Genomic DNA, 12,691 nt, shown 5'->3' with positions numbered 1-12,691 from the left:
TTGAAAGTCTGGTATCGCTATACTGCCTGTTTCACTCTTCCTGCTTAGAATTGCTTTTGCTATTCTGAGTCTTTTATTTTTCCAGATGAATTTCATGACTGCCTTTTCTATTTCTGTGAGAAATGCCATTGGGATTTTGATTGGGATTGCATTAAACCTATAGAGTACTTTTGGTAATATTGTCATTATAATGATGTTAGTTCTGCCTATCCATGAACAGGGTATATCTTTCCATCTTCTAAGGTCTTCTTCTATTTCTCTCTTTAGGGTTCTGTAGTTTTCATTGTATAGGTCTTTCATATCTTTTGTTAGGTTGATTCCCAAGTATTTTATTTATTTATTTTTTTTGAGGATATTGTGAATGGGGTGGTTGTCCTCATTTCCATTTTAGAAGATTTGTCACTGATATACAGGAATGCCTTTGATTTATAACTCTGATTCAATTTATCAAAATCTCTGGGACACTATGAAGGCAGTGCTAAAAGGAAAGTTCATTGCATGGAGTTCATTCATTAAAAGAAGAAAAAGTCAACAAATAAACAACTTGACATTACATTTCAAAGCCCTAGGAAAAAAAAGAACAAACCAACACCAAAAGTAGCAGAAGACAGGAAATAATTAAAAACAGGGTGGAAATCAATGACATTGAAACTGAAGAAACAATTTAAAAAATTGACAACATCAAAAATCTAGTTATTTGAAAAAAAAGTAAAAAACTGAAAAACCCTTAACCACTCTAACAAAAAGAAGCAGGTTGAGAAAACTCAAATTACTAAAATTTGTGTAATGAAAAAGGAAATATCACGACAGACACTATTGAAATTTCTGGAGGTATGTGATCAATCCAAACTGAGTCAAGAGGATATACACAATTAAAACAGATGAATTTCAAGCAAGGAAATAGAAGATGCCATCAAAACCCTATCAACCAAGAAAAGCTCAGGAGCAGATGAATTCACAGTTGAGTTCTACAAGACCCTCAAAGAAGAACTAATACCAATATTCTCCAAATTATTTCACGAAATAGAAAAGGAAGGAACCCTTCCAAACTCATTCTATGAAGCTAGTATCCCATTACCAAAACAAGGCAGACACACATTAAGGAAAGAAAATTTCAGATTTCCAATTTTCAGATTTTCAATATTCCTAAGGATGCAAGAATTCTCAGAAAAATTCTGGCAAACCACATACAAAAATATTGAAAAAACAGTGCACCATGATCAAGTGGGGTTCATTCCAGGGATGGAAGTGTGGTTCAACATGTGGAAATCAATAGATATAATTCATCACATCAATAGAATTAAGATAAGAATCATGATTATATCAATTGATGCAGAAAAAGCATTTGACAAAATATAGCACCCTTTCATGTTCAAAACTCTAGAAAAACTAAGGATAGTAGGAAAATACCTCAACATTGTAAAAGCTATCTATGCTTAACCCAAGGCCAACATCTTTCTAAATGGGGAAACATTGGAAGCATTCCTTATATATAAACTGGAACAAGACAGAGATCAAGGACCTAGGAATTACACCAGAGACCCTGCATCTAATAGAGGAAAAAGTAGGTCAAATCTTTATCACATCAGATTAGGCCCCAACTTCCTTAACAAGACTCCTAAAGCACAAGAAATAAAATCAAGAATTAATAAGTGGGATGGACTGAAACTGAAAAGCTTCTTCTCAGCAAAAGAAACACCAATGAGTTGAACAGAAAGCCTACATTTTTAGGAGCAGATTTTTGCCCCCCACACATCAAAAGAGGAGTCATCTCCAGAATATATAAAAAACTCAAAAAACTCAACCCCCCCCCAAAAAAAAAACTCAATCAATAAATGGACTAAGTAGATGAACAGACACTTCTCAGAAGAAGATATACAATTGATCAACAAATATCTGAAAAAATGTTCAACATCTCTAGTAATTAGAGAAATGCAAATCTAAACTACTCTAAGATTTCATCTCACACCAGTCAGAATGGTAGTTATCAAGAATACGGACAATAATAAATGTTGGCAAGGAAGTGGGGGAAAAGGAACACTCATACATTGCTGGTGGGACTGCAAATTGATGCAACCAATCTGAAAGCAGTATGGAGATCCTTAGAAAACTTTGAATGGAACCACCATTTGACCCAGCTATCCCACTCCCCCACCTATACCCAAAGGACTTAAAGTCAGCATACTGTAGCAACGCTGCCACATCAATAATTATAGCAGCTCAATTCACAATAGCTAAACTGTGGAAGCAACCTAGATGCCCTTCAATAGACAAATGGATAAAGAAAATGTGGTGTATATACACTATGAGATATTACTCAGCATTAAAAGGGAATGAATTTATGGCATTTACAGGTAAATGGATGGAGTTGGGGAATATCATGCTACTCAAAGTAAGCCAATCCCCCAAAACTAAAGGCTGAATGTTTTCTCAGAAAAATGGATGCTGATCTATAAGTGGCGGGGAAATGGGAAAAATGGAGGAACTTTGGGCAAAGGAGAGGGAGGGGTGAGGAGGAGAAATGGGGGCAGGAAAGATGGTGGAATGAGATAGTCATCATTACCCCAGGTATATGTATATGTATGATTGCACATATGGTGCCATGGTGCATCATGTACAAAAAAGAAAAGTTGGGCTGCAATTGTGTGCAATGAATCAAAATGCCCTCTGCTGTCATATATACCTAATTAAAATAAATACATTTTAAAAAAGAATATAATTCAGACCAGATCTGAAGATTTTTAATTTATTTTTTAATCATTAGTTATATATTGTATTCTAATCAACACAGTATATTTAAAACATTAAACCAAACAATAATCAATATATATTTACATTAAACAGGGATGAGAGGTGGGAGGGAAAGGGAGTGAGAAGGGAAAGTGCATGGAAATGGAAGGCGATCCTCAGGGTTATACAAAATGTCATATAAGAGGAATGGAGGGGTAAGACAAGATAATACAAATGGAAGAAATGATTTACAGTAAAAGGGGTAGAGAGAGAAAAGGGGAGGGGGGGAGGGGAGGGAAGGGGAGGGGAGGGGGGATAGTAGAGAATAGGACAGACAGCAGAATACATCAGACACTAGAAAGGCAATATGTCAATCAATGGAAGGGTAACTGATGTGATACAGCAATTTGTATACGGGGTAAAAGGGGGAGTTCATAATCCACTTGAATCAAACCGTGTAATATGATGTATTAAGAACTATGTAATGTTATGAACGACCAATAAAAAAAAAAAAAAAAAAGAATACATTATTACAATCAATTATTTTGATTACTTTTCACTTTTTTATTATGTTTACGTGAACACTTAAAAATACATGTGATTTGCATTCTAGCTATTAAACATGCAATTTTAAGTGCTTAATAGTATGTAACACATTGAAAACCCTCCAGGGAAGCAGGGACATGGATTATCTCTATCCATCCCCCACTCACCCTAGTGATTCCCAGATATCTCCACATGTACTTACATTTTCTTTCCCTTCTTAGCCTTAAACCAGTGACTGTCAACTTTATGCATGTGAGAAAAAATAGTTGTAGATACCAAAGTATAGGTTGTTCTTTATTATTTAAGCTACCTTCAAGGTAATTTTAATTAAATGCTTAAGGTATGACACTCTTACACATCAATTACAAACTTCTTAATAAATTTAACAATAAAATCTACTCTAAACACATTCCCAGCATTTTATAATAACATTTTTACAAATGAGATTGCAAAGAACTACACATAGGTTATCACTTTAAGTATGATACTTGACAAGGAAAGTCTTTCCTTACCTTGGTGAACCGATTGATAATTTGACCAATGGGATTAGTTTCAAAATACTGGAGTGGGAGGTGTAGCACATTACTCAAGAGCTGAGCATATAAGGTTCTAGAAGCAGTCAAGGATCCTTTGGTGAGTACACAGGCTCCAAAGCAGACAAAGAGACCTAATCACAAACGTTGTTAGGATCAGGTTCACATCTTAAAGGAATTTTGTGTTTTAATTCTCAAAAGTCTGCTTATAATGACATTTTAAAAAATAGAAAATCCAAGTGTCATACTTAAAAAATGTACAATTGCGAACCAAAGCAAATGTAAATGTAAATGTACTTGGTGCACTAGAAACAGATAGTCTGATGGTTCGCATGCTACCATAGGTTTGTGGTCAAAGGTTCTATACAAAATGCACAAAAGTTAATAAGAGATCAATCTGGTTCACAAAATGTTAGCATCCTATTAAGTTTATAATGTGGTTGTCACTAGTGTTGTCAGCCAAACTGTTCCAAGTTCTCTCAGCTTCTAGGTACATGGTACATTTGTACCCTCTGGCCTCTTTGTGATTGATAATACTAAGCACATAGTTCTGAACAATGAATTGTGACATTACCACATGACACTTCCAGGTTAGAGTATTTAATTGCAGATGCCAGCCCTGTTACAGCTCCAATTTCCTTTATACCGTGTCTTCTAACATTGAAATGGTGACCGAATTGCTCCTTCAGTTTGAGTCCTCGGACAAGAAAGTCCCTTTCTCGACTCAGTGGACACAAGGTATGAGTGAGGAATAAACATTTTTTGATGTCATAAGGTACTGAGATTTGGCTGGTGGGAGGGTTATTTTTATAATAACTAAAAAGTCAGAAAATAATATGAAATAAATGGGAAGCTTTAGTGAAAGAGGTTAGAAGTTATTAGTACCAATTACAGTTATTAGTACCAATACAATGTTGATTTTGACAATGTATAACAAAAGACAAAAAAGAGTTAACCAATATATAAGAAATGAGAGTCCTCAGCTTGAAGAACTAGTAGGGCTTGAACGGAAATGTTGGGTTACAATGTTCAGGAATTACTTTGTGACCCAAATTGTTTCATGCAGAGTAATTCAAGTACATCTATAGGAGGAAGTTCTTTGAAAACACATTTCCATTACCATGTGAAAACTGAGAGGGGAAACAATGAGGAAAATAATAGAGATAATAAGTTAAAAGGGTTGTGGACACTTCCTTTGATCCTTTGGTTAAAGTGTGTTTAAAGATCGAGGCTTTTCAGTTGGTTGTACATTTGGGATAATTTCTTATAATTTATCTTCTCACACCCGTACAATCTTTTAAAATTCTTTAAATTGTTTAAGAGCTATCTTATTCTCAGATTGTATTTAGTTCAACACATTCTGCATTTACTTTATGAATGCAATATTTGAATCTCTGAAGATACTAATTAGACATTTGAAGGTTCTCTTCTAATTTAAATATGATTGTTTTCTGGATTTAGCTGCTCTAATTTGCTGACTGTTTTTTTATACCATTGCTAAGACTGAAATACAGGATCATTTTAAACAACTAAAGGAAAAACATTTGATGAGGCTTTCTTTTGCCATTGCTCACATTTATTTCCCCGAACATTTCTCTCCCTTGAATGCGAGGGCTTACTTCGAGATTCACTTAAGTGGAAGGATATGACACCAGAAGTCTTCAATAAGACCCAGCAGGCTGAGGCTTCAAAAGCCACAATAAGAAAGCTTTTCTCTATATTTGCCACACACTCTACTATTCCTACTTTCCTCTATAAACATCATCTTTCTGGTTTCATTGCACTGTTCCTGTGTTAGTGCTTACTTTGGTTGTGATGGCAGTGGTGGTGGGTGTTGCAGGAGATGCTGATGGGCTAGTGGAATAATGCCCTAGTGAGTTATTTTTATGACTTTCATGTAATTTGATTTTATTCTTTGCAACCATAAAAACTAGTGTTTTTCCATGGCTCTACCAAGCATCACCCTCTTCTTTAGAGTTTCTCCAGTATTTACGCCTGGCTTCAGGTTCTTGTACCCTTGATTTTCTACAGGTATAATGGTTTATGTAGAAATTTGTCACTTTGAGATTCCCTGAAGCCTTTCCTTTTATATTTATTCACTGTCATTTCAGTGAAGTTTTGTGTGGTAAGTAAATGGTCCATTCAGTGATTTTAAAGTGGAAGGAACAGTATACTCTTTAAACATTACATTTTGGGAAATAAGGTGTCTATGTTTTATACCTTAGATCAGGAAATAAAGTCCCTAATAGTGATACATAAAACACAATAGATTAGGGATGTGCAGAGTATCCTACAGATTTTAAAGCAAATAGCTGAGACCCAAGGAAAAAATGCTCAGGGCTATTTATTTTTTTAGAAAATGAAGGAAGATCTTTATAAAATATAAAGTTTTCTGCCTCAGTACTCAGGTTCTGTTCAAATATTAGCCCTCTATATTATTTATAACAGATCTAGAATTAACATGTGAAAGTACTGTTTTTGCCTTTAAGTTAAAAAAATTGCTTTGAGCTAAGATAATTTAAATGAAGATAATGTGAGTATAGCCTGCACAAGCCCTGCATTCAATCCTTAGCACAGGAAAAAAAAAAAAAAAAAGAATGGGAGTCAAGACCCAGAGAGTTCTTTACGTAAGCCATTCAAATAGCTCTGATCTACTAAGCCTTCGCAAGTTATTTGGTTGCTACTAAGCCTTTCCAAGTTATTTAGTTCACAGCTTACTGATTCTTTATACAATTGAGTATATAAGTGATTCATTCTGCTTCTCTGGGCTTTTATTTCTTTATGAAGGTTTCCAAACTTTGATTAAATAAATTAATATGCTTTTTTTTCTTGTTAATCTATCTTATATCAATTTAACTCTCAGCACTAGATGAAACGAAATACTGAAAAGGAAGAAGAAAAATCCTGCCCCTCTCTCTTATGCATGCATCTATTTTCCCTTCATATTCTTAAAGACTACAATGTCCATGTAGAAGGCTCTGTTATTTTCTTTCTGATTTGATATTACTGTCTCTCAAGTTGGCTTCCTTTCTTATAAATGAAACTAGTTGCATTTAGTTTTTAAAATTTCCTTATGTTTATACTATGTTTTTGAGTATCTTTGTTCTTTCAAATTGCCTAACATCTTTTAAGGATTATATAGTATAATTATATTACATGTACATGTAATATAATTACATATACATACATACACACCTACACACATACACGTTGTATATATAGTATATATATTACATGTACATGTAATATAATTACATATACATACATACACACCTACACACATACACGTTGTATATATAGTATATATATTACATGTACATGTAATATATATACTATATATGTACATGTAATATAATTATACTATATATACAACGTGTATGTATGTAGGTGTGTATGTATGTACATGTAATATATATACTATATATGTACATGTAATATAATTATACTATATATACAACGTGTATGTATGTAGGTGTGTATGTATGTATATACAACATATATACATATATACACACATATGTGTATGTGTAGGTGTGTATATATGTATATATTGTATATGCATGTATATATATAAATATATATGTAAAATATACTCCTTCATTCTCTAACAACTTCATAATTTCCTACAATGTGTTCTTTTCCCATTTTTCTCTCCATGATGTATCTTGGCTATACCAGGATTCTTAGTTTTCTTTCTCCTTCTCATATTATAACATTTCACAATCATTGAACTTTGAAACATTAACTTTTTATTTCTAAGTTTTTGTTTTGCTTCATCATGATTTTATGCCTCACTTTGAAAGCAGTGTATTACAGCCTGAAGTTTCCCAAAGTATATTCTATAAAAGGAATGTTTTTCAAGATGTTAATGGGAAAGAACATTTTTAAAATATCCATAGTCAATAGATTTGAGAAATATCAAGTCAAACAATTAAACAGGGCAGCTTATCATTTAATAACCTAAAACCTTTAATGAAATCCAGAAAGAAAATTTCAGACTCAGAAGAATATAGTTGCCACTTTTCCTAACCTGTTGAAATATAGAACTCAGTTTGTGAAGCATACTGAAAGTTTCGTGTAAAATCCTTTTGGAAATTCTAATTTAATGTTTAAGAACAAGCACTTGGGAGTCAGGCAAACATGGATTCAAAAATTAGCTCCAAAATATGCTATCACAGAATGTTGATCATACGATTTAGTTTCTCCATTGCTAATAATACCCTACATTTATTGCACTACTGCTGTATGCTCAGTATTTTTCTACCTACTCTACCCATATTGTCTAATTTAATCATGAGGAAAAATGTCTGTGTGGGAATATCTATATTGTATGAGCATTAAAAGTGAAAGGTTAAGTAACATCCCCAAGTTTAATGAGTTTCTCTTTAGGATATATATGCTAAGTTAATTAATCTAGTAGTTTAAATAGTATGAAATGGCCATTTTTGTGAGTTAGAGAAAGCCAAATCTCACTTGGCTAAATCTCTATAGTTAAAATACTTTGTCCTTCCAGAAACAGAGCAAACATTCACATTATTGTATTTGTTTTATCTCCATTTCACTGACTGTGGAATAATCTCAGCTCAGCTTCTATGAAGCTGGTCCACCAAGTAGCTCTATGGACAAAGTCCTCATTCACCCTTATGGCCCTTAATTTTCATTTATAATGGTCACATGTGCTCTCGTGGCTTCATTTATTCTCTGTGTAGAACAATTCCAAGTCAAAGTAGAACCACAGAAGTATAGAATATTGGAATTTGGAGGAAATACAGAAATCATCTAGTCTAAGTCTCTCATTTTACAAAGAAAACTGTTGGTTTAAACTTCCAGATACGCATTTTAATCGGTCTAATGGAATAAAAATGGTGGAAATAGTTATCAACACTTTCCATTAAATGTGTCCGAAACTGAATTTACCATTTGTCTGCCCCACCAATTAAGGATCCCTCCCTATTTCTTTATTTTTGCCATCATCGCTTTTCTAGTTACCTAATCTAAACCTTAAAATCATGACGAATGGGTGTCTTTTCCTCACTCACCCTCAATTCTTATGTACATTTTCACTGCAATGTTTTCCCATCCATCCCGTTTAAACAATCCAATGGCAGCTCTCTATCCATTCTTTCTTTGGTCATTCATTCATTCATTATGTATTTATTCGATGCTCTTCTGCCCTGTACCCGTGAGTCAGCACTGGACTAGAGGCTCTGGGTGATACATAGATGTATCAGACAAGAAAATGTTCCACATTAGATTACCGTTCCCTTAGACTCCTAAATACCCTTGCTTATTTCTTTTCTATCAACTTCAAGTTCTCCCTGGTCCATCCGACTCTTATCCTCACAATAAGAAAAATGTATATTTTTAATCATTGCTGCTGATTTTTTTCTTTTTTTTTTTGAAATGTAACTTCAAATATGTAACTATTTCTCTCCAATTCCCAAAGTTTTCCACTTGCTTTTTCAAATATGGTCTCCAACATATCTCCAAACTACCTTACCATCTTTGGTTCCATTCTGCCCTTATAGCAGCCTGAGGATCACTCAAACTGACACCCTCATTCTTGCCAAAATACCTTTCTGCCTCTTACATACTCTGTTCTGTCACCTCAATGTAAAAAAAAAAAAAATCCATATATCCTCTTAGTATCACTTCAAACTCCAAGTATTCTTTAGAAGTCACATTAATACCTCAACCAAATATGATCTTCCTGCCCTGAATCCTCATAGAGCTTTCTTTTATACCTATATAGCACTGATTGCTTACCATGCAGTTTGATTGTGAACCTGACCTATATTCATTAGGTTTTAATTCCTTAACAGACTTTCCTATCGATTTTCACATCACTCCCAACACTCACACATATAGAGTGATACCTCACCGGAACTTTTGAATGCTGCATGGCTTAATATATAAGTCTCAGTGTTCAACTGTACAATGGTGACAATGGCATCTTTCTAGATAATTACTGCCAAGACTAAATGAGATAAATATGCAAGTTATTGTTGTGAGCCATGTAGCTGACGCTGACAAGCTTTGGTATACTCTCTCAAATGTGGTAAACTGGAAATATATGCATTTGGTTACCTCCATATATTTGAAAATTATGGCTTTATTTTGAGATATCATGATGCCATATGCTTATGTTTGAATTAAATTTGAGTCAGTATAAAAGAGAAAGAGAAAAGCAAATAGACATTTCTTTTTTACCTTGAATTAATCCCAATAATCCATAGATATTAAGTTTATTGCTTCTTATTTGCTTCCATTCTGTGAAATCATTCAAGTGTTTTGCTTCTTTTGCCCAGGAACTAAGCCATAGATTCTGTCCAATGCTCACCAAATTCTGTCCTAGGCAACTGGCTACCATCAGCCACACCCAGGGCCAGCCAAAGGCTTGGAGATACTTCAGAATGATTGAGAACTTCACCTAAGGTAAAATTGGTCTAAAATTAGATTGCTGAGAACACTAAAATGTGACATGCTAGCTTTGAATGTTTCATTACTGATCATTTATGATTAGTATCAATTAAATAAATACCATGATAAAAAGCCTCAAAGTTGTAGTTAGACACGATAGATTTAAATCCTATTCTGGTGTTTCTTAAGCTTTGGTATGGTGATCAAATTACTACCTTGTCTAACTCCAAGATTACTCATCTGCAAATTAGAATAAGAACAAGTAGCCATCTTAAGAACATCCAAAGCAAAAATAACAGTCCTGAATACTTAAAAGTGGTAAATTAATCTTAGTTACTATCATTAGTAAAAGACTATGCATAACTAAATAAGGTAATCATTACTAAACACAAGTAACATATCCAACAATTCCATTTAATTTAATTTTTACAGACTATTGTATATAAATTAAATGGTAAATGTAGCATTTATTAATGATGAGATATAACATTTTATATCTGGATAATTAATAACATATGTTCTTCTGATTCTTACCCCACCAACAGGGATCTTTTCTTTTTTCATCGAGAACTGTTTTCCATGGTCCATTGAAGGTCTGATAAACCAAGACAATGTTTAGTTTTTAAGTTTTAGATAACTTAACATTTTTAAACAATATGCACTCTGAACCATTTTTTACATTTTTTCTTCTAGTTCCTTATCTTCATAGCAATCTGAATTGCTATTGGTCCTTTAGTCTTATCCAAAGGAAGGTGTTTCTCTCTCATTCCTCATATAGTTCAGGGTCAGGGCATGTTGTCTGCTTTTTTATTTCTTCTAAATAATTATTTTTCAAAACTGAATCAAGTCACTGGGTGCATTGTACCCCATCACTCCTTCTTGACTCACTTCCTGGTATCAAGAAAGCTCCCCAAATCCATATTCTTTCCACCTTGTTCTTCCACCATCCTGGTAAAATCATATAGTGTCCGTGAACAACGATGTCAAACTCAGCCCTTTCCCAACCTCATGACCTTCATAGTTTCAGTTCCTTCATCTTTATTTTACTTTGACCATTACATTTCATGACTTTAAACCATAAATTGTATTATATAGAATCAACTCACCTCTAAAAACTCAAGTCTAAATATTTCAATCTCTGGTCATAACCTTTTGTATTTCAGTTGTAAATTTAGTGACTTCCATCACACCTAGGTTTCCAATTCCCAAATCCACTTTTCTATCATGTTTTCGCTCTTCAATGATCAATAATCCTAGTTTACCTGGATTTCCCTGGTTTTAGCATTGATTATTTCACATTTAAAAAAAAAATTTAGTCAAAAGAAAAACTATGCTCTCTCACTAATTCCTTCATTACCCTGCATATCATCCTTGATTTAATTTTATCCAAACTGTGGTAACATGTTAAACTCCAGACCTGCTTTCTTTCCCTTAAACCTCATCAGAACTCACTTATCTCCCCACACCTACCCTGCAGAATGCTGCTCCAAAACATCATGTAACCCTGTAAATTGGTTCCGCCATAATGATGCCTTTCTTGCACTTGGGCTCCTAATATGACCAAAGAGTTTGCGTCACTCTCAGAAGGAGGCCTTCTATCCTGCTTTATGGAAACAATGGAAGCAGACAGGAGAACAACCACCAAACCTTTATAGGTATCTGCATTTCCACCCAGTCTTTTCTCATTTTCTCTTTTAACAATCACAGAGATTTCGCTCCTTAGATCCAAGGATAACTCATGGCCGGAGTTCTACTCTGTCCCACTTTCTCAAAATACATTTATTAATTATAGTGTTTCTAAACTTTCCTGCTAATGAGTCCCCTGATAGTATTGGTTAAAAACACAGATTGTGAAATTTCTCCTCCAGAAATCTGTCATTTAAACAAATGATTCAAGAGATTCTCATCTTACGGCAAGTTGGAAAAACAACTCTACTCCCTTTTCTAATCATCCCCTTCTCCCTTTCTACTGATGCCTTCCCATCAGCCTACAGCGAACATGTGCTTCTCATTTTGAAATCAGTAACATCACCACCAAAAAAAAAAAAAAAAAAAAAAAAAAACACTCCAAACTATGTGTTCCCTCCTTACCATTGCACATCCCACTTCTTGATTTCCTTTTGTTGCCAAATATCTTCCTGCCCAACCACCTTTTATTCCTCAAACTTTCTGGAATCTTCGTAAAACAGTTTTTTTCATCATGGGCAATAGCCAACTACTTATGACTTTATCTACTCCACACTTTTGAAAATTTCTATGAGAAATTCCTTGGGTACTTTGACCACTTCTTTGTTTGAGGGACTCTTCTCTTTCTGCTGTATGTTCCTCGTACCTCTCTGGAGCACTTTTAATTTCTCTTCAAGCTCCTTTCTCTGCTTTCTCTTTAATGTTTATATTCCTGGGGCTCAGTTCTAGCCATTATTTTCTTTGGATAATCCACACCTCCTAAACCATCTCATCCA

General features: G+C 34.1%; 1 protein-coding gene across 1 annotated transcript in view; it reads right to left on the bottom strand.

Annotated features, from left to right (window-relative positions):
- The window catches only part of LOC113199044 (multidrug resistance-associated protein 1-like), a 91,473-nt gene that overhangs the window by 15,399 nt on the left and 63,383 nt on the right, over positions 1-12,691 (bottom strand). Inside the window, exons 17-19 of the mRNA XM_026411930.2 lie at positions 10,764-10,824; positions 10,020-10,239; positions 3,789-3,943 (exon numbers count right to left, since the gene is read on the bottom strand). Of these exons, the coding sequence (XP_026267715.2) occupies positions 3,789-3,943; positions 10,020-10,239; positions 10,764-10,824 (436 nt within the window). The remainder of the gene's footprint in view (positions 1-3,788; positions 3,944-10,019; positions 10,240-10,763; positions 10,825-12,691) is intronic.

This window comes from Urocitellus parryii, chromosome 2, assembly GCF_045843805.1.
Source record: "Urocitellus parryii isolate mUroPar1 chromosome 2, mUroPar1.hap1, whole genome shotgun sequence".
NCBI lineage: Eukaryota > Metazoa > Chordata > Mammalia > Rodentia > Sciuridae > Urocitellus > Urocitellus parryii.
The sequence above is the reverse complement of the archived record's forward strand: the minus strand, read 5'-3'. Positions and strand labels throughout refer to the sequence as shown.